Source organism: Olea europaea, chromosome 17 (assembly GCF_002742605.1).
Source record: "Olea europaea var. sylvestris chromosome 17, O_europaea_v1, whole genome shotgun sequence".
NCBI lineage: Eukaryota > Viridiplantae > Streptophyta > Magnoliopsida > Lamiales > Oleaceae > Olea > Olea europaea.
The window spans coordinates 20,471,326-20,494,837 of NC_036253.1; the positions used below are offsets into that span (position 1 = coordinate 20,471,326).

Genomic DNA, 23,512 nt, shown 5'->3' on the forward strand with positions numbered 1-23,512 from the left:
GACTTGCTCAGAAAGCTTATATACGACGTGTTCTAGAAAGGTTTAACATGCAGAACTCTGCAATTGATGATATAACTATCAGAAAAGGAAATAAGTTTAACAAAGCTCAATGTCCAAGGAATGAGCTAGAAGGAGAATCTATGAAGTTGATATCATATGCTGGTGCTGTGCAAAGCTTGATGTATACTCAAATTTGTACTAAACCGAATATAGCCTACGCCCTACGCGATCAGTTTCCTTAGCAGGTTTTAGTCAAATCCAGGACAGAAATATTGGAAAGCAACTAAGAAAGTTATAAGATACTTGTATAAAACTGGAGGTCATATGCTTACATTCCAACATTCAAATCATCTTCAGGAGGTAAGCTACTTAGATTCTAATTTTGCTGGATGTCAAGATTATTTGAAATCAACCTCAGGTTATAGTTTCATGTTAGCCGGTGGTGCTATATCTTGAAAAAGTGCTAAATAGACTCTAATGGCATCTTCTACTACGCAAACTAAATTTGTGGCATGTTATGGAACTATGGTCCAAGCCGTTTGGTTAAGAAATTTCATCACTGGGTTAAAAGTTGTTTAGCCCATCTCAAAACCAATCACTATCTATTGTGATAACAGTGCAATAGCGTTCTTTTCAAAAAATAATAAAAGTTCGAGTAGGTCAAAGCATATTGACATCAAATATTTAGTGATTATAGACAGAGTCAAGGAAGGGCAGACGAATATAGAGCATATCAATACAGAGGTAATAATTGTAAATCCTTTGACTAAAGGACTCCTTCGAAAAATCTTTAAGACACATGTTGTTAATATGAACATTGTGAAAACATTTGATTTTTTTTGTTAGTGAGCGTTAAGTATATACATAAAAGAACTACGTTTTGAGTTCCATCCCATTACGAAGTACGTAGGCAACCAATATGTTTTCGCATACAGCCCTTCTTCTAATAATAAAATATATTTTCTCCCTATCCATAAATTATTTTGAGCATACATTTGACTTATATCTTTTATTATGATATTATTATAATCTCGAAATATGACAAATAAAGATATAAGATGAATCTCTTTTGGAGACATGACTTCATTTTGATATGAAACATTATGAGAACCAATATGAATTAGTACAATTTTTTTTTATCACATTTGATGCTAAATTTATACCACATACTACCACATTGGTTGGAAGATGCAAATTCATGTCAATAAGGATGTTGACATTTATAACTATGGAATGATCTTACATCACTTAATTAGTGTAATGACTTCCATGTTCAGTATTGACATTCTTGTTGGATCGAGTCAAGTTGCTTAAAGTGTTATCATTGAAACTATATTTTTGTGGCTAACTATGTAATCTAACCCAGGTGTTAAAAATTTTGTTATAGCAATCAAATGCTTACCCAAGTGGAAGAATGCTGGAATAATTCTAACGTAAGTTTCTCATTTGATTGTTTATTTTATGAGTTAAATGTATGGCTCATAATAATATTTATAATTGGACAAAATTTATTAAGTGATACATTAGACCTTTTACACCGTGTTTGTTGTATTTTATATTATGTGATAATTTTAAGTATATGAACCAAAAATATATGTAAACCCTAATTAGAGTTCAAGTCATAATGAGACGGTTTGATAATTTCCTATAAAAAAAACTAGATCCCCTCTCCTCTCCATATGATTTTTATTAACTTGCCCCCTGTTAACGGCAAATATTTTGTGAGGAATAAGAAAGAGAAGATCCAGCTGCTATTATTAACATTAACGATGGCTTCAGCAAATATAAATTTGATTTATTAATTTATTATTTCATGATTATCGATTCTTAACATGGTTGCAATTAAATTCAATGGAAGGGTGATCCCAATTTTAAATAAAACATAATTTGATAATATTGGATGGAAATTGCTATATAAATCTCCATCCATCCATCAAGCCGATGAGCTGATAAATATAGTTGAATATAAACCATCATCCTGGAGAGACTGTCACCACTTGTTTCTTTAAATTTTATGTTCAAAATCTATCATCCAGTAAGAAATACATAAACGAAGTTTGACACATTTGATCCCTAACATTTGCATGCAATTGACCTTTTATTTAAATTAAAAAAGACATGCCCTTCAAAAAGGTTAGGAAATATGTAAGTCCCAAATCAATTTTATCCAGCTATATCAACCTAAAATCATCAATAATTATATGTGAAGGTATTTGTTAGTATAGGTCTGCTCTGAGTTTTCACTTCATGATATCCGTCTGTCCGTCCGTGTAGAAGTACCAATAATATGACTGAAAAAGGAAAATAAAGCACATTTCATCCTCTACCTCCAACATTTTGTTGTTAAAAGCATAAAAACACAACTTTTAAAACTCGTAGACTCCACAGATTTTAGTGAATAATTTCAAGCTATTGAAATCAACAAGTTGTGGATTGCAAAAGTGAGAGGTAAACATAATTTACAACAGGAGCCCTCACTTCACCACCCCATCAACAGTTTTAACTTTGGCATTAGTTATTCTTAGCAACGTCCCAGTTTCTAGCACTCATTTTCAGCAACATATCCTTCCAACGAATAATTTTGGACGTGATTCCATAATTTTTCATATTGTATAATTATAGATTCTCAAAAAAAAATCACTTCTCACAAAATTTATTCTCAAAAAATTCATATCAAACAGAGACTAGATAGTAAAGACTCTGAAGATAACCAACCAACCAACCCATGGCTAAAGTCTATATGGATAGTCACTATAAAGACAACAATAGTGTAAACAAATTGAAAATATATCATTATCTCCCTGCCTCCTGACAAAGTTTTTTTTTTTTTTTTTTTTTTTTAAAGGCAAGTGTATTATATCCAAAGTGTGAGAATAGAATACAAAATCACAAGGGCATACCCCAGGAAAACAAGGCTAGGAATATATGCCTTCCTAGCATCAATAACAAGAGCCTGGATTTATAGCCTAGCCATGACAAGAAAAAATATTTACAAAAAAACCCCATAAGCGTTGGAACCTTCTATTTTCATTAGATGGAACCAAGACTCTACATAAATCTACTCGTGCACAAATAGTAGAAACAATATCCTGAATAATAGCAGACTCATGTTTAGGAGCCTCACCATGGATCCTAGCATTACGCTAACACCAAATAGCATAAATCAAAGCCGCAAACATCAAACGAATAACAGTACAGCGCAATGACCTCCCACGAAATTGCTCCATCCAAGAAAGAGAATTTGGCCAACATCACTAAACCCAAAGCAAGTTACATTTCACATGTAAAGCTTGACAAACATGCTCAAAAAATGAGCAAGCAAAGAAAAGATGGTCTAAATCCTCCTCAGAACAACCACACAACACACAACGCATAGACTATATTAAGCCAAAGCCAAAAAGCTTTTTCTGTGTATAGAGGCCACCTTGAATTGCTAGTCAAAGGATAAATGCATGACAGTGAATACATTTAGGGAATCATACAATGCGATACCAGGTCACCCTAGAACAGCGAGGTCAAAGAGACTCCCAAGCACTACGAACAGAGAAGGCTCCTTGTACATCATCTACCCATCGCAAGACATCCTCTCTAGTACTATCTGGTCGAAAAGTATCAAGCGTGCCTCGCATGAAATCAAAAAAAGCTAAGGAACGAGCTAAAGGCCACTTCCAAGTATCACCTTCAATAATGTCAGCCACCTTAGCTAATCTGCTGAATCTAAATTCAAGAATGATTCTTTCACCAAGAACCTTTTCTAAAGCGCCAAGAGGATGCCAATTATCAAACCAAAGCGAAGCATGTTTACCATTACCAATTTTGAATTTCATTTTGTCCCTCCCTATGTCTCTAAGCCCAAGAATCTTCCTCCAACTCCAAAAGAGCAGTCCCTAGGACATTTCAATTCCCAAATGCTCCGACCTTTAAGCAAGTAGCACTATGCCCACGAAACCTAAAGAGAGTAGGCAGAAGCCGTACAAACCGACCAAATGTGCTTTAACATACAAGCCCTATTCCAAATCTCCATATTCCACAGACCCAGGCCTCCCTCCTTAGGCATACAAATTTTTGCCCAAGCCACTTTAGTATTACTGGTACCAAGGTCACAACCCTTCTAAAAGAAGGCCCGTAGAGTAGCTTCCACTTGCTTGATCATAGCCTTAGGTAAAATAAATACAGAAGACCAATATACATGAATAGAAAATAACACCGACTAAAAAAGTTGTAACCTTCCCACATAGGAAAGTGAGCGACAAGTCCAACTCTTAGCCCTGGCTATAATACGATCCACCAACACCTTACAATCTAAAGCCTGCAATTTGGTAGAGATAAGTGGAACACCAAGATAACGTACCGATAGCAGACCCTCCTTATAACCCAATTAAGTAACTGGTGCTTGAGATATGATGAAACACCACTAGCAAATAGATTACTCTTATCTGGGTTAGAAACAAGGCCGAAAAAAGCTTTGAATTGATTGAGACAGTCTCCAATGCGAGATACAAAACCAACTTTAGCTCTCCCCAAAGACCATAAGATCATCAGCAAAACACAAGTTGGTGATCTTCTCTTTCTCACACCTCTAATGGTACTTAAAATCTTGCTCAATAGCCATCAACCCCATTAACCCTGAAAAAACCTCCATTCCAAGACAAGTAAATAGGGTGACAAAGGAACTCCTTGTCTCAAACCTTTCCCACCAACAAAAAAACCATGCAACTCACAATTAATGGAAATTGAAAATCGAGTGGTAGTCACACATTCAGAAATCCACATACAACCTTCTCCGAAAACCCAAGCAGCCTTAAAACAGCAAAAAGAAAATCCCAACAAATAGAATCATAGGCTTTCATGATATCAACTTTAAGGGCACACCTAGGCAATCCTCCACTGCGATTATAATTCCTCAACAACTCTTGGGAAAGAAAGATATTATCGCTAATATGTCTTCCTTTAACAAAAACAGTTTGTTGAGATCCAACAATATCTGGAAGTACCATCTTGACTCTATTGGCCATAAGCTTAGCAATACATTTATAAATAGTATTGCAACAAGAGATAGGTCGAAAGTCTTTTACCTGAAAAGGATTTGGGGACCTAAGGGACCAAAGCAATGGTAGTAGCATTAACTTGCTTCAATAGTTGCCCCGAGTCAAAAAAGGACTTGATGGCACATAGAACATCGTTTCCCACAATACTCCAAGTCCTCTTGAAGAAACCTGCATTAAAACCATCTAGTCCCGAAGCCTTGTTATCTTTCAAAGAGAACAAAACCTCCTTAATCTCCTCATATGATACACCTCTATTAAGGGTTTCATTATGCACCACTGAGATACTTTTAGGAAGAGCTCTTCGAAGCAAGTCCATATCCAGACTCTCACCATTAGGCTGCTGTCCAAGGAGATTTTGATAGAATTCAACAATAACTTTACTAACCTCATACGACTCCTCTAATTAAGTACTATCATCTCTACAAATGGAGACCACCTTATTCTTGCCATAGTGACTTTTCATAGCCTTGAAAAAGAAAGCAGTATTCTGGTCTCCTAAATTCAGCCACTTAACACGAGTTTTTTATCTCAAAAAACCTTCCTCAGCCCTATTCAACATGCAAAATTCCTATATTAACCGAGCCACCTCCCTATGTAAAGATGGATCCAAAGGCGACTGCTGAATCAAACACTGAACACGCTCAGATCAAACCGAGCTTGAGTGACTCTCCTAGGTAGATCTAAAAAGTGCTCCTCATTAAAATCTTTCAAGGCAAGCTTCAGCATTCTCAATTTCGAACACAGACAAAACATAGAAGTTCCCACAACTGTTTCACCCCAAACCCGAGCCACCAAAGGAAAGAAATGCAAGTGATCCATCCAATAATCAAAGAAGCAGAATGGAATCTTCCTACGCGGTAGCTTTGCAAGTTTCACAACCATAGGAGAATGATCCGACACACTAGCAATGAGAATAGTTGCCGATCCCTGAAACTCATCCTCCCACTTCGAATTCACCAATACACGATCTAGTTTCTTGATAATAGAGCCAGATACATGCTTATTAGTCCATGTATATAAACAACCACCAAACTTCAAATCATCCAGACCCACTGTTGCCATGCAGTTTTCAAGATCATCTTGACATGTAGGCTTACCTTCCACTTTGGACGGGGAGAGAACAGAATTGAAGTACCCTATGAACACCCACGGCAAATATGCAAAACCTCCATGCCTAGCTACTAAATCGTCCCATAGATCAACATGCTTAATTGGGATATTATCCCCATATACCACTGATACCACACAACTCCATGTACCATTACATGCATTAACACGAACATGGATAGCTTGAGCTGAGCAGCCCACCAGTAAAACATCTACATCATTTGGATTCCAACATATCCAAATTCTACCAAGTGGAGAGCAATTGTAATTCGTAAGGACACTCCATGACTTGAAGATGGCATTCGCCACCTTATTTTGATTCTTCTCCTTAACCTTAGTTTCCACCAACCCACACAAAGAAAGCCTATTGGAGGTAATGAGGTTCTTTACTTTAGATTGTTTGAGGGGGTCATTTAACCCTCTAACATTCCAGTATCCAAAAAACATGATTAAAATCAAGGATAGAATCGCAACCTCAATATGACTAACGCCATCTACCTCCCCTAGGGAAATGATGCTTCTTGTTCTTCTTATTCTTGCCCCCCGACCCATTCTTCTTTTTCTGAAGTGAATCTCTAGCTTTTGTTGCTAGCGTGTTAGACTGAGGGACAGAAGTATCGCTATCTTCACCTAGAATGGTAAGTGGAACTGGAGAAACTTCCCCTTCTTCCCCAATTTCAGTAGTCTCGTTGGGCACATTCGATACCACCATCTGCAAATCAGGATCAATAGGTGGAGATGACTTATCAATTTCTCCATGAGTCAGCTTGGCAACCACCAAATGCTTTTCAAGATCACTATGCGAAGGCAACAAATCAACCTCTACTTGGTCCTCCTTAGAATTATCCGCCAAAGTATGAATGCCATGAATAGGCATAACAACACCAGAATCAACACAACCTGTAGACTTCCCCTTATGCGAGACATGGGTCCATTCATCCTCGATAGGTGGTTTCACATTAGCTACACCACTCGGGCCAACCTTATCCTTAGCAATTAAATAAGCTTACTCTTACCCTCACTAGGCTTAGCATGAGAAGAGCAATTGTGACCAAATACCCCACATTTCGAACATTTAATGGGGACCACTCAAACTGAGCACAAATAGTTATCCAATCCCTATTCACACAACGGAAATCAAAATCCTCCACTAACTCCTCCAAAGCATTAATCTCAACACAAAAACATGCATAGCTAAGTCGTTTACGTGTAAGAATGGTCGCATCTGCCCGTGAAGGACGTCCCGCAACACTAGCTACATGACTCAATCCCTCTGCTGTCCATTACTCAAAAGGAATATTATAAAGTTTCACCCAAACAAGAATGCAACGTAAATTCTCCTTAGCTAAAGTCATATTAGGTTGCCAACGCTTCAAAATAAGTGGCCTATTAGCCGTATGCCAAGGCGCTCCTTCAAGAACTGATAGAGCTTGGCGGAGAGAATCAAACTTGAAAAAATAGAAACCAGCATCTGAAGATAAAACCTCCTTAAGGCCAAATCTGTCCCACAATTCATGAGGAAAAGAATTTACTACAGGAAAAGCTAATTTCTTGCCAACCAAAGTCGCCCTCCACATTTCACAACTTAAGGCAGCCACCTCAATAGGCAGAACCACCTTTACTCAACCATTATCACACTGAGGCTTAAAATAATTTAATTCCAGAGGGCACGAATCTAAGTCTAATTCATTTACTTGAAACCCATTTAACACCTTAGCATATGTTCTTGGTTTCAATTGTCCCAATTCACCCTCAATTGAATGACTGGGTGATGAATTATTCAATTGCAAGACATAAGGATCACCAATTGAATCAGCATTATCACACAATCCTGACTTGGAAAGTACCTGCTTTTTGAACATTGAGAATCTGATTTGAATTTGTTGATAATACTCCAAAGGAGTCAGCAGCTAGGGGAGTTGAGAAATTTGGTGGATGATTCGAGGTGTGGGTGTGGCCGGAAACATGGGCTGCACTTGGAAGGTCGACTGCGGGTTGGAGAGGGTCGATGGAGGCCGTGGCTGTTTTAGGCGGCGTGAGGCCAGGTGGGATGGCGGGGAGTGAAGAGGATGGCTTGCCGTCACCTGTGGTGGTGGTGACCAGCGGCTTGGGTAGCAGGGGGGAAGGTTGTTTTGTGGTAAGGGTGGGCAGTGTTTTGGAGATTGGAGCTGTTTCTAGCGGAATTGTGGGCAGGCATTGGTGGGAGATTGTAGAGGGCGATGAGAGGCTTCTAGTGGTTGATGAGTTTGGTAGCTTGAGGGGCAGGTGGTGATGGTTGTTGGTTGGAGGTGGAGGCGGCTCACCCATAGGTATGAGTTGGCCGACAAAGTACTTTGCTTTCAATATAATATGGATCCAAAAAGAGACTCGATTACATAGATTTTCTTTTGACAACCACATTATACATGTCAACACTAGTAGATTTTTTTTCAAAAAATCAGAGAAAGAGAGACAGAATATTCAAAACTTTAAAGAACTTTATACCTTCATGGCAGGTTTGCACAGAGATGGCCTCCACTAGCAAAATTTAATAATAGATCTACGCACTAATGAACCATTGCCTTGTGCTAGTCATCTCTTACGTGTCAATTTCGAAGCAGCCCATTTGAAATAACCACAGTTAGCTTCAGGATTAGATGCAGGTCCCTGAGACAGGTGAAAAAGCTGGTAAAAAAAAAAAAAAAAAAAACGAAAACTAAGATTGCAAGATCATAGCTTCACCAGCATTAAAGCACTGGCATTTAATCTCTGTACCACCCTAGCACCTTAATGCCATGCAATAAGGCCACTTAATATGTTATCAATACAAAGCAAATTACAAATACAATTTTTATAATTCTTTGAGCGTATGAAAAAGCAACCTCAAAAATGGTAGCTTTCAGAAAATTTTGATACTAACAGGCTGGAGGTATCTGAACCTGACCACTGCAAGGCCAAAAATTGAGGTGTACTGAATGCAATATGTCCAAACAACATTCTTCTCTTCATTTAACAAACACAAACCAGAAATATTTTAGAGAATGAAGGTAAATATACGTATAGATACCTCAGCACGTGCACAGACATAAAATTGGCGACCCAGATTTGGACCAGCTTTCTTCACCACTCGAGAAACGCAGGGTTCCTTATGACCCTTGCAAAGAGGAATACTATTCTGCATCAGTTGTTGAATCCTTTGCCACTCTACTATGGCCACATTGTTCTTTTCATTTTCTAGAGGTTCAGAGCCATCAATCCCATTTTCCTCTTGCATTGGCACACTTTGCTGTAAATCCCACTCCTTTTGAGCATCAAATTCCCCACCTTCACCAATAGTTTCATTGGTTTCACAAGGATTAGAGATATTTGCTTGATTGAGCTTATTGTCCGCAAACAAACTGCTCGAGTTGTCACTGTTACTTGACTGGAAGAACGATTTTAGTGAAAGCTGAGACCAATTACTTTGTCTTTCTTTCTTCTTGTTCTCCACTCTGGCCAATAATTTAGCACCATCAATATCAGTGCAAGGTAAGTTAGAAGATGATTCTTTGTCATAACATTCAGGAGCCTCTGCTGGTGTAGAAAATACACCTTCATGTGACAAGTTTAATGAAGATGAACTGCAGGAATGTGGTGGTCGTTTCACAAGCTGATTGCAACTTTGGAGAACAGTACTTTCTTCTGAAAAAGAACTTGATCCTCCACATCTACTAAATTCTTCAGCAGATTTCCTTTTAACTAACATTGACACTGTCAAATTATAGCACATGGATAAAAAAGATTACAGTTAGAACAGCTTCATGTAAAGACTAGGGGGAAATATTAGGAAGTCCTCAAATAAAATCATATTCAAAAGATATAACAGTTTACTCCTGTACAAAGATCGAGTAGAGAAAGTTAATACTAAAAGATAAGAGTCAATAAACATCGTCCAAGTATTGGTCAACAGGGAATTCCAACGAACCCTAAGAGATATATGTATAATAATCAATTACTTAAAAATGAAAAAACAGAACATAATTCCAACGGTCAGATTCTCCAATGAAAAGGGACCATTTTGAAGGAAAAAGAGAGGGGATTAGCATGCTTGATGTTGACACAAAACTAGTTGGCTCTCTTTAGTCCATGCACTTACTGCAGATTTTTGAGCGATTAAGAAGATGAGGAATGTGGTAACATCATACATAGAACCAATTTGGGTGTTAGTGTAGAGATGAGTTTGGCCATAGAATAATTGATGCAAATTCCTACCATTTGAAGTAATTGGATCACTTCTTTAAAGAAGAAATTGTAGCTTTGCATGTTTGATCTATATATTGTTCAGGACCTATAATAAAATATAATGAATCACCCTATCAACCTACAATATTTTAAAGAAATTGCCAATCATTTTCCTTTCCAAGAAGTGAACTTCCAGAGGATTATCATGTTAATAAATTGGTTAAAGCTACTGTTTGGAACCATTGGGATTTGATGGGGATATGATGAAAACGAAGCTACGAGAAGAACACAGAAGACAAGAATTATAGATTTAACAATAATCTGTAGATTGTACAAATTAAATTGAAATAAAATTAACAAAGTAATTGAAGAAAAAAATAGTATGAGAAATTAAAACTAGTTGAATAATTACAAAATAAAAAAAGAACATTGAATTGCATTTAAATTTATTAAACAAATTTACAAGTTTGAACTCGGAACTGGTAAAGGAATTTAAACACTACTTGCAACCCAAGCTGCTACAAGACTAAATATTACAGAAGAAATTGAAAACTCTCAGCACTCAACCTGTTACAAGTAAATGCAAGAGAACTCAAGGATGCTAGTAAAGATAGAACTGAACTCCAACTCTTAATTGATGCAGGCTACAGTAATCTCCAGTAAAAGCAAAATCAAAGAAAAGGACAATTTAGGGAATTGAATCAAATCTGTGAATTGAACATTGAAGACATTCATTTATTAGTTTGATACTCTAAATCAAGTGTTTTGGGGTGTTTTCTACGTCTACATCTCTGTATTTTCTAGAATCCTTCACGATATGGTTTCAGTTGAGCCTTAGGTAGGTTGGTTCATGTTATGATTTGATGGTCTTAATGTCCAGAATAGGTTTATTTGTTTATTAAATTAGTTTGCTTATAAAGAGCCTATCTCCTAACACTAATTTTGTGGAGTCTATAAACATACATCTACTTTTCTTTACCCATTTTAATTAGAGATGTGATATAATTGAGTCTTGACAGAGCTATTGAAGCTTTCTTGTATATGTTCTTTTGCCTCTGCATCATTTGCCCTACACTAGAGAAAACTAGCCTAAAGTTTTAGTAAAGGGGGTAATTTTGTAGTTCTTGGTATGAGAAGCTGTTCTGTTTTCTTTTCCCATTATCAGCAGAACCTCAACCTGTGCTTGAGATACAGATATTACAGTGGATAAGAAATATATGGTTTAAGGCGCTGTGAGTGATTTATTTAAACTCCATGCTTTCTTTCCTTTAATGAAAATTCAATCAAGTAGAGCAAACTAAGTTCATTATTTTATTTTTAGCTAATAAGTAGGAAGTCTATCAGAATTCCCCTCATCGGATTTGAACTGATAACTGATGCCTTATCGTATTGTTACTCAGCCTCTGAATTGAACGGCTTATTTGATTCATTTCTCAAAGGCACCTAGACTCTACTTGATTAAGTAAATACCTAAAACTCTAATAATTTTATTTCTAACTTTCCATGCATAACCAAAGAATGGAAAAGACATGAGATAAGAAATCCAACGTTGAATTCAAGTTATGTAGCTTTTGTTTCTATCTTTCCATGCATAACCAAAGAATGGAAAAGATATGAGATAAGAAATCCACTGTTAAATTCAAATTACACAGCTACAAAAGCTACATATGGGAATCCGCAAAGAAACAATCTGATGCAGCCATCCATTTAGTATTTATTTTCTATTTGAACTATCAGTTATATTCTATTTGAAATATTATTTATGTTTCTATTATTGGACTTGTATAATGGGTTTGGTTCAAGCCCTTCTCTTTAGAGTTTTTGTTTTGCTATTTATTTATGTTTTATTGCGTATTTGAGACAGTTGATGAATTAAAGAATAGAATGCTTAGGTTGTTGCCTATAGCTCCCTCCTTCTCTCATTTTCCCTGATTTCTACTTCTTCTTCGATTTTCTCATCTCATTCTCTCCGGTTTCTCCCTCTCTTCTTGCTTATTCTTTATCTTTTAATTCGTCCTGCATCAAATTTGGTATCAGAGCTAAATCTTGGGTATTTTTCTCTTACAATTCAAAATTTTCTTCTTTTCCAATTCCCAAAACTTGTTGAACGGCAGAAAAGAAAAGGATTTGTTGGAAGATAGCAATTTTCTTTCCTAGTTAAAAAAAAAAAAAAAAAAAAGTTACTGTTCATTTTGGGTACTGTTACGCCCAGAATTTCAGTTTAGCATTTTGTCAATTTCAAAAAAAAAAAAAAAAGTACCGTCCCCGGGTACTGTTCACCCGCGAAAAAAAAAATCCAAATTGCTATGTTACTGCTGCTGCTTCCTGCAAACCCTAATCCATACACACAATCCATTATTAATCCAAACAGCCCATTATAACACCCAGTCAAATATTCTAGTCTCCAAATCTTTTAACCCGTTACTCAGGCTCAATCTACATCCACATAATCATAAGTAGCCCAAGTCCTAGAGGCCATTATCCGCATCTCATATTCAGCCCAATAAGGCCATTACATCAACCCAATTATCCAACCCAGCCAATAACCCAATCCCCAGCCCATTTATCACATAGTTACCCGAACATATAACCTAAATCTATTCACACATAAAGCAACCCCATTCAACCTAGCCCATTACCGGCCCAAATCACAACAATCAGCCCACTTCATTGCATTCCAGTTACCATCTCCAACCTCGTTACTGTCTGCCGTCGGTCAACACCCAATTTCCACCTAAACCCAACCATCTCCCCTACTATTATCGCCAGTCATCCTTCCAGCTGTCGTCGCCCCAACGCCGTTGATTGAACAACCAAGTCGCCGGCATACATCGTCAATCCCAAACTCGTCTCTGCTGCCAAATCACAACCGCAGCCCAGACTCCTTCAACTCCCCATTTGGTCCCGCCAATCCCTTCAATTTCCGCCGCCGAACGCCACCCATCACTTGCCATCCAGCACCCAGTCATTTTTCGTCCATTCGAGGTGGACTCCCTCCCCACATTCACCGAATTTGGCCGTTTTCCCTGTCGCTAGTCCAATTGCTATAACACCAGGCAACTCCAGCTAGGCAGAAGCATTCACTATGTCCAGAATCTCATATCACTTAATCCACCATCGACTACAGCCTCTAAGCCTCAATTGCACCACTAGACGGGTTGATTTTGAGGTACTGAGATTGAAGAATTGGAATTTATATTCGCATCTGTGGACTTCCTCGGTTTGTTAAGGGACTATATAAATTGGAACAACGGCTTGTTTGACTCGGATAAGCCATACGGACCGGCGATTCAATTGTTCAACAACTCTCTTGAAGATTGCAGACAACAACCGACTTCATCAATCAAGAAATTAATTGTCTCCTTTGCCAACTGCCTCCATCGATTGCAAAGAACCATTACAGCCACCTCAGTCAACTGGACAACAAGGAGTCGTTATCTCCTAATTCTCATTAGTTTATACTGCTGTTTTATTTTAAAAGTGCATCATTTAGAGTCTTTGTGTCACTGTGCTCTCATAACTTTGGCCTCAAACTTCACTTGCCTGGAATCAGTCACTGAATTAACTTGCCATTGTTACCCCATTTACCTATGTGATTGAAAATTTTGACAAGTCAATTGGACCCTTGCTTTATTATTTACACACCTCAGCACTATTAGCTTGCATAGTTGGATTCCGTAACCCCAAAATTTGTTCACAGAGAGAGAGAGAATTTCAAATTGCTGTTTTTAATTGTTTGTCCTTGTTGCATATTGATCTCTCTATTGCATTTCATTTAGGTAGTGTTGCTTTGCGTACAATTGCATAGTGGTCGTCCTGTCACTTTACTACTTTAAACATGGACCCCTCACAATTTGATGCACTCACTAGACAATTAGTGCAACTTGCCACTAGCCTGTCGATTGTCCAATCAGATATAACTGCTACTCGTGAGAAGAGAAAGAACCTAGCTGCTAAGTTGAGCAATTTTAAGCGAACCCCTCGTTTGACTGATACTAATTCTAAAGCGTCTCATAATAGACAATATCATAATGGACAAAGTTATCAAAAATATTTTCGACACGATCATCGAAATAGGGATCAGGTTCGTGAGCGAGAACAAGACCATGGTCATCATGGTACTCATTCTCTTCCTCGTCGTAAGGAGCGTTTCTTTAGAGACATTGACTTAAACACTCCTACTTTCGATGGTTGCTTAGATCATGAAATTTTTACCCAATGGAACACCCTTACACAAGAGAATCGACTAGTAACTAAGTATATTGCTCAATTTGAGGAATTTCGAATGAAATGTCATGTCATTGAGGATGAGGCCTTGACTTTGAGTAGATTTACACAAGGTCTAAGAGATGATCTTAGGCATGAGCTTTTCTTTCGGGGTGTCACCGCTCTTAATCAAGCTTATTCTTTAGCTCGAGATTATGAGTTGATTATTAGTACTGCATATGAAAAGCGTAATCACCATCGTTCACCCATCTCATTAGCGTCATCTCATCATAAGTCTATCATAGAGCCTTTCCAGTCTAGTATTCCTTCCCTTTGGAAAGACAAGTGTAAAGGTCGTGACAGCCCAAGGTCGTCTTCTTCATGTAGAAAGCATAATGACAATCATCCTTCGGTTTCATTCGCTTCACTTCCTCCCGTTAAGTCCCTTCTAGGACCTCCCCCGTCTAATGTTCCTCTAATTTTGGAAAATAAGGGTATAATTTTTGGAACTTTCACTTGTTATGCATCAGCTGTAAGGACTTTGGCCACATCTCTACCAAATATCCTAATCGAGCCTTAGTCATAGAAGAACGAAAAAATGCAATAGAAGAGTCATTAGAAGATCTAGCATATGACCTTAAACTTGAAGATTTTGACGATGATAGTGATGACACCTCCTTAGGTGGCATCCAGGCTCTTCTTGGGACTCCAGATTCTGTATCCCATAATTTCCCTAGTCACTTTGAAGGAGCCCAGTTGCCTATGGTTAGCACTAAATCGAAATTCTCCACTGCAAACCAACCCGAGGCTGATGGTCAAATTGAAGTCGTTAACCAAAGTCCTGGCAATTTATTCAAATCTCTAGTCCAGAAAAATCTTGAGAATTGGGACTTGATTCCCCCAACTGTTCAAATTGCGTATAACAATTCTGTAAATCGGTCTCTAGATCCGAATCCATTTCAAGTTGTTCATAGTTTTAAGTCTAGGCGGCCATTAGACCTTATTCCCATGTCCCCACATGCTAGTGTGTCGATGTCAATTGAAGCATTTGCGCATCATCTTCATGACTTGTATATTGAGATTAATAAGCAAATTGACGCAAGCAATGTATTATATAAACCTCAAGCTAATTTGCATAAACGATATTTTGAATTTAATATTTGGCGGTAGTGCTGGTACTTTTAAAGTTTTAAAGTATGTTGGTCCATATGCACATGTCATTGATTTTTCATCACATTTTGGCCACCACTTTACATACTGAAGACTTACTTACTTACAAAGGCCTTTTTAATTTCCTTGATGATCCTTTTCCACGTCTTTATGTGGATCCCCAACCTAAATATATTACCATTTTCACTCCAATAACAAATGTCATAGCACACAAAGATGAAATTGATGTTATTTTAGATAAACAGATTGTGTTAACCAATGATGAAGATTTTGGGGATGAGTGGCATGAATTTTTACTATTAGGAGTTCCGTATCGGTATGTGATTACAAAGAAAGACATCCTCCTCGATTGGATCATATTCTTGAGGATAAGTTACAACTAGCTTTATTATCATTTGTGGAGTTTAGGTATTTGGTCATCAAGAAAGATCGTCTCCCGTGGCATGACTTGGAGCCTTTAGCATCATATTCATTGCAACATTTTGATTTATCCACTCGACGGGGTCGAGTTTTTCTCCCACCCGGGAGAGTTGATGCAGACATCCATTTACTATTTATTTTCTATTTGGACTATTAGTTATATTCTATTTGAAATATTATTTATGTTCCTGTTATTGGGCTTGTATAATGGGTTTGGCCCAAGCTCTTCTCTTTAGGGTTTTTGTTTTGCTATATATTTCTGTTTTGTTGCGTATTTGAGACAGTTGATGAATTGATGAATTAAAGAATAGAATGCTTGGGTTGTTGACTATGGCTCCTTCCTTCTCTCATTTCCCCTGATTTCTACTTCTTCTCCGATTTTCTCATCCCATTCTCTCCGATTTCTCCCTCTCTTCTTGCTTATTCTTTCTCTTTTAATTCATCCAGCATCACAATCCATTTAATCAAGATACACAATCAGGAGGGAAATATCGTTTTTGTGCGACAAAAGTTAAACCATTAGTTGTACCTCTGAAAGCTGGAACACATTAATTCCATGTTGAAATAACATAAAATAAATGAAGGGCCATTTTTCATATCACAAAACTCATCTAAAATCAAGAAAACAATGTCAATATCTTTGAGAGAGTAAAACCTCATTTCAACTTATTCCTCATCCAACTGCGGCTTCTTATGTTGAAACATTTATTTTATTTGCTTTTCATGCAACAACATAAGCCTTGGCTACACAGCAGTCTGTTCCTGCTTCAAAATTCTATCAGCCCCAACAAACTCTATCTTTACCACTTCATCTTGTGCCTATGTAATGTCCGGCAGTTCAAAGTTAATCTACTTCTGGTTATCCAATATTAACCGTTTTGTAGACTCACGAGGTAGCTTCAGTTATAGAGGGCACTTGATCCAAATAAGAAGACAATTTGAAGATTTTCGGTCTTCATGAATGAAGCATCTTCATGGCTACCATTCCCTTTAAGGGAATATTTGCCAACATGGCCAGCCATTAACCGATTCTAGAAAATTTTACAAGGTTGTCTAGATATTTTTTCTTGGGAATAATAGTGTTTCGGCCACCACTATCACAACCCATACCTGAGTACTAACCATTAATATCGAATTTAGGGCCAAATTATTCAAAACCAAAAATTCAGGACCTAAATGAAAGACTAGCCAAAGTTCAGGGACCAATATGTAAATTCTAAAAATTCAGAGCCTACTAGTGACTCTAAGACTTAGGTTCCATGTAAGTTGTAAAAAGAAATCATTCGGAATGTGAGATGGAAACAAGAAAAGAAACCTCCTAGAAGCCTTATACATCATGCCTACAGGAGGTTGGCATCTCAAAAACCCAAGATAGAACTCTAGTGCTGCAAAGCTCATTTTCATTTTCATTTTCATTTTCTTCCCCCATTTCCCCCAACCTGAAATGGAAGTTTACAGCCGTATTTATAGACTTTCCATGACTATCACTACACTTAATTGAACAATCTCTAAGTACTCAACTAACACCATCTAAACTGCATAAAATATATCCTTACACCAATTATTTGACCTCGTTTAACTCCAGATCAACCTATTCATGGCCTTTCTGGAAATCAAAAAGACTCCATGCTTTTGGTGAGGAAACAATATTACATACATACAAAAGAGAATCAAAATGCTGACTTTTTTGTTGTTCCACTTTATCTCATTTTATGTCCTTGATTAACCTTCAATGGTTGCTGCCATTATTCAGTTTTGCCAAAAATTTTATGTTACCTTACACTCTATAGTTCAGGGATATTTTTATCATTTATAGAAAGCTGGGCCTCAGGTTTGGGAAATTAAATGTTTGTAAAACTCTAGTTGATCCAGAATAAGTTTAGTTGACTATGGATGAAGAACAGAACGTGTAAGGTATTCCCAAATCTAATATATGCCAAGTTAATCCAACAAAATTATCCCCTCCACTCCAAACTAACAGGCTTCATTTCATTTTTGGACATCACAAACTAATGATAGGCCACCTAAAATGAAAATTTCCTTTCATTATTCTTTCCCATAACTGCTTAATAGAATATCTCACTTCTGTATGCTTGATATGTTCAAAGTCAAACCCATGAAATTGATCATCAAAAGATAATTCACGACGGATGCAATCGAACTACTAGAATTGTAGGTGAAAGAAAGGAGAAGAGAAAGAGGAAGAGAAGAGGCGAGAGAGAATTTTATACATTTATTCATTGCCAAAGTGTGTGTAATAAATACAAAAGTCCTACTCCTATTTGTGGTCGAAATCTTAACTAAACAAGGAAATAAGGTAAAATTCATAAAAATACTTCCTAATTGCTTTTCCTATAATAATAAACATCCAGTCTTTGGTAATTTCGCAATGTAATATCATTAATTGGACAAATACACCAACAAACAATTTTTTAATGGCTATTAAAATACACATGCCAAGTCAACCAAGAAATGCTGTACAGGAAGGCCAGTATAAAATGTACATTCAAAATATATTTTGGACCCCCCCCCCACCCAACCACACACACACAGATACACACATTATGCAAACAATAAGGGACTCGCACCTAGAGTCTGCTGACATCCGTAGACCTGGGGACAGTATCTAGTAGATAATGGGGGAGTATTATGGGGTTGAATATTGGGGATCTCAACCAAGCTCATATAGACAGGAACATGATCTGAACCTTCCAATTTGACATTTCTCCCTCCTTTCCACCTGCGCATGGAAGACATGACAACAAGAACAAATATATCACAGCAAGCCAAGAAATTAATGAGCATTTGTATGGTAGCAAAAAACATGATATTCATATGTTGTGATTGTGACAGCATCTCCTATGGACCTCACTTTTCTTTTTCTTTATAATCCACTGATGCACCAGCTTAGCTTAAAAGGCTCTAAACTGTGTCACGAATCAGATCAATAAACAAAGTATTATGCCATCTCCATGCTCTCACGTGCACATGTTCTAGAACCAAATGGTTGGAAGGGGGGAGCAGAAGAAAGATAAGAACATTAAACAGAAACATATGTCTATATATCTCTACATGTAAGCAATTGCAGAGGAAATAATAGTAAACACAGTACAACCAGGAACTAAGGTAGACAAGTATCATTTCGCATGAAATTTCAATATAGAATCATATAATCACCAGACACCAGTCCACAATCCCGAAGATATACCTGGGTATATTACCAGGTTTCCAGCGTTTGAACTGCAGTAAAATGTCACACTCTTTAATATGGCACAACACAAAGCTATGGTCTCCTTGATTTTCATCTCTGTGAAAGCATGGCCCAGCAATGAGAATATGGTCAATACGTGTGCCGTAGTTGAACTCCTCTGCACCAGAATTCGTTGGCCAGCATGTGTAGGCTTCTCTTCTACAGGCCAATTTAATATCAGAAAGTGATCTTCTACAGGCCAATTTAATATCAGAAAGTGTAAATCACGTACAACAATAATACTTAAAAACGATCACATTATAAATAGCAAATTATCAAAATAATAGAAAGGAACATGGACGTGTGAAGAAATCACGTTGACTACAACACATGCTACGTGAATTAAATTTGCAAACAACTTTTACATAATCCTTCCACATAAACACAAAATCCGAAATCGGGATGTTCACCTCTCAGGATGTTTTTCTCTGAAAACATCAAAAAATTGTCCCCCATTTCTCACTAGCAAAGATCGAAACCATTTTCTAAACCTGCAATGCAGGTAGTCAAGTGGTAAGTACATGTGACCTTATGGTTGTACCGAATCCAAGAGAAGGCATCAATAGACATGCAGTATGTGATTTTGTCAAGAAGAAAATGTCATTAGCCAGTAACTCACTCGTTTTTCTCAAACTCTGGTCCAGCATCACATCGATCTATAGCACCAGGAGCAATGTTGAGATCCCCAACTACAAATACCCTGCGACCCCGACACAGAAGGCAATCCCATCTTCTCTAAAGCAAAATTACTAAAATGAATATGGAAGCGTAGAGCGTAATATCCAATATAAAAAAAATTCAAATTTAAAAAAAAAATTGAAAAAACAGTGATTCAAGTAATTTTAATCCTAAAAGTAGAACAATGCCATTTATTATCCAAACAATCAAAAATTTGAGGAACCTTTTTACTGACAAACATCCAATTTTTTTACTTTTCTGGACATGAAACTGATACAATGTTTTCTTCTTCTTCTTCTTCTTCTTCTTTTCTTTTTTTTTTTTTTTTTTTTTCCTTCTACCGAGTATGACATGACAGTACTGTGGTGACCAGTGAATAAATTAATTCCTTGCAGAGCTCCAATTATTTCATATTCCAAACTATACATATCTCCAGTCTTGATAACGTTCAATGTTAATGCCACTACACAATTTGAACCCTTTTTTTTTTTTTTTTTTTTTTTTTTTTTTTTTTTTTTTTTTTTTTTTTTTTTTTCCTTCTACCGAGTATGACATGACAGTACTGTGGTGACCAGTGAATAAATTAATTCCTTGCAGAGCTCCAATTATTTCATATTCCAAACTATACATATCTCCAGTCTTGATAACGTTCAATGTTAATGCCACTACACAATTTGAACCCAACTTTATTTAGTTTAAAGAGTTCACAAAAGCCATGAAATATGAAGACTTTACCAAACAACCATAGATAAACATTGTCAAAACACCAACACTGACCATTTTTTGTGTGATTATAGAACAACAGATTTACCTGTAGTATTTTGAAAAAATTGAACTTAAATTGAATTCTTTCTGTATCATCACATTCAGCCCTAGGCCCATATACATTGAAAAGAACTGCAAACCAGATAATAATTCATCACTGAATAGCAAATACAACATTTTGCTCAGTAAGACGATTGAAAACCATGAATGTAAAATAATAAATACTGATACCAACATATTGTTTGGTAAGACTACTGAAAACTATGAATGTAAAATAACAAATACTGATAGTTATACTCACCGAAGTGACCGTGGTCAGTGATTATACAACGCCCTTCTCTGTCAACCTTCAAAAGCTCATCTACTGAAAAACCCTCGAGGCCTTCAACCACTGAGTCATCCCTTCTAGACGCATACCCTGAGAAATTCTCAAGAAGGCCAGTGAAGCCCTCCTCAGCAGAAAGTGGCAAAGCCACTTCTTTGCTCGAAAATGCAGACTTGACTCGGCAAAATGTCGCAACACCTGATTAAACCCATAAAACTAGCAATGGATTCAAATTCCAATAAGGGAATATTCAATTCCTAAGCAGTACTTCCATACTAGAAAAGAGAGTATGAGTTGACCATACAGTAAAATATCTTATTTATCAAATTTTAACGTTAAACTCTTACATGGATGTATAGCTCAATAAGAAAATATACTCTCACTTTCCATTAACAATGCTGCTTTTAGCTGATTATGTTTTGAAACTTGTCAACTTACCAAGTTTTAATGTGAATACCTAGACGGCAGTGGCAGACGCAGACATTTGGTGTTAGTGGGGCACGATCAAACTTATTAAAAAGTTAAGATTATGTATACTACATGAGCACATACAAGTGATCATTGTCAAAAATTCACAAATCACACATATATGTAAAATAACAATTCTCAAAAAATTCCAAATAATCTTACATATATGATAAATAATAATTTCCAAAGAATTTTCAAATTAAATATCGCAGATGACAAAATAATCTCAACTCTCACTCTTTCAATTGTTTGGTCATCACTATAACTCCATTCTAATTAACTCCATTCTAATAAAAAATCCCAACTACAGTTACTGCCCAAATCTGATTTTTGGCACTAAAAGCCACCAAAAATAATAATAATAATAATAATTCTTGAAAGTTGGAGGGTCAAGTGACCCACCAAGACCATATATAGGTCCGCCAGTGGCTAGACGGGTATGGAAGAATTGATTAAAAAAAAAAAAAAAAAAAGATGGATTTCATTTTCTAAGTCCACACCCATCTAAATTTCACGTCTTCTACAGTTAACATTTAGGGTCCGTTTGATTGCAAAAATGGAATTGAATTGTCTAGAAAATGAATTCCACGAATTGAATTGCCTAGAATTGTTTTCCTGGGAATTGTAAATTATTGTGTTTGATTGGTATAATTTTTCAAGTGGAAAATGTTGAAATAAAAGTGTTTTTTTTATGTTCGTTTGGCTTTGTTTTACATGAAAATTGTCAATTAAAGGAAAATATCTTTTTACAATAATTCTTAGAATTGGTTTCCATTACCAACAAAAAAAAAAAATGCTACAGTAGGGTGGAATTTGAATTCTCACCATATAATTCCACCAAAACAAGGAAAATTCCAAGTTTCAAGAAACCCAGGAAATGCAATTCCATAGAAAATATAAGGTATCAAACACCAAAAGTTGAATTTCCAATTCCAATTCCATCTTTTTTTTCCATTTCCATGCTATCAAACACTCCCTTAGTCTATTTAGTACAAAGCTAGTAACACTAAATAAATAACTACAAATAGAAAGAGAAACAGTGTTTACCGGAATATCCAGTGCGGCCTTTATCGGAAGTGCGAGTGCAAGAGAAAAAAGACTCGTATCCCTCTGCCCTCGCCAAATCTGCTCTCAGTTCTTGTCTCGACAGTTTTGTCTCCTGCGTAAATAACAATAAAAATTATTTATAAATAAAATTTTCCATTATAGGGGGGAAAGAGCAAATGGGCAAACCTGAAAGCAGATAATATCGGCATCAAGGGAATCGAGTAGCTTGAGAAGAGAACCGAATTGTGAGACGCGAGGCCTTAGTCCGTTCACGTTGTATGTCACTATCTTCATTCGTCATACAAACATAGGTTTAGGGTTTGGTGATGGAGCTTACTACCCCGATCAAACGAGAAGGAAGTGATATTGAAGTGCAACCGGACCCGAAATTTAAATCGAAATGAACAGAACGAAGAGCTCGAAATATCAATTGAAAATAATTTAATGAATGGTTGCTCATTTAATTTTGTTATAGCTTGGAAATTTAAAAGATTAATCGTTACTCACCTAAATTTGAATAAAGTTACTCGTTGTTCACTAAATTTTGCAAAAGGTAACACTCATAGAAATAATATGAACGATTGATGGGTAACTTTATACAAATTTAGGTGAATAATAAGTAATCTTTTAAATTTCGATAAGCAAGCAGTTACCTGTAGTAATGTTTAGTGAGCAAATAGTAACATTTTAATATTCGGCGAGCAAATAGTAACTTATAGTGAAGTTCAGTGACCATTGATTATATTAACTCCCGTCTTTCACTATTTTTCGAGGGAAAGTTTAGATTAAGCCCTATTTCGAGTCAATTGTTTCAATAATTATCCAGCT

General features: G+C 36.7%; 2 protein-coding genes across 7 annotated transcripts; both read right to left on the reverse strand.

Moving 5' to 3' along the window:
• Window positions 1-2,010: 2,010 nt before the first annotated feature.
• Window positions 2,011-23,142, reverse strand: LOC111365382 (DNA-(apurinic or apyrimidinic site) lyase 2). 6 transcript variants are annotated; one of them, XR_002697429.1, is made up of 11 exons: window positions 22,871-23,142; window positions 22,685-22,796; window positions 21,146-21,367; window positions 20,891-20,976; window positions 20,021-20,136; window positions 19,812-19,892; window positions 19,360-19,560; window positions 18,740-18,891; window positions 9,202-9,884; window positions 8,640-8,801; window positions 2,011-2,291 (listed from the first exon to the last, which is right to left on the reverse strand). XR_002697429.1 is itself a non-coding variant. In XM_022985878.1 (11 exons), the coding sequence occupies exons 1-10, from the start codon at window positions 22,976-22,978 to the stop codon at window positions 9,018-9,020; spliced, it is 1,824 nt and encodes a 607-aa protein (XP_022841646.1). In that variant the 5' UTR covers window positions 22,979-23,142; the 3' UTR covers window positions 2,772-8,801; window position 9,017. The 6 variants fall into 6 exon arrangements, 4 of the variants coding, with proteins under 4 accessions (XP_022841646.1, XP_022841647.1, XP_022841645.1 ...); XR_002697428.1 differs by lacking the exon at window positions 2,011-2,291 and adding an exon at window positions 2,772-3,254; XM_022985878.1 differs by lacking the exon at window positions 2,011-2,291 and adding an exon at window positions 9,017-9,080 and having other exon boundaries at window positions 2,772-8,801.
• Window positions 3,839-6,602, reverse strand: LOC111365698. Its single transcript, XM_022986234.1, has 8 exons — window positions 5,681-6,602; window positions 5,485-5,543; window positions 5,104-5,388; window positions 4,779-5,018; window positions 4,363-4,596; window positions 4,227-4,309; window positions 4,090-4,144; window positions 3,839-3,934 (listed from the first exon to the last, which is right to left on the reverse strand). Exons 1-8 carry the CDS (start codon window positions 6,600-6,602, stop codon window positions 3,839-3,841), a joined length of 1,974 nt encoding a protein of 657 aa, XP_022842002.1.
• Window positions 23,143-23,512: the final 370 nt, after the last annotated feature.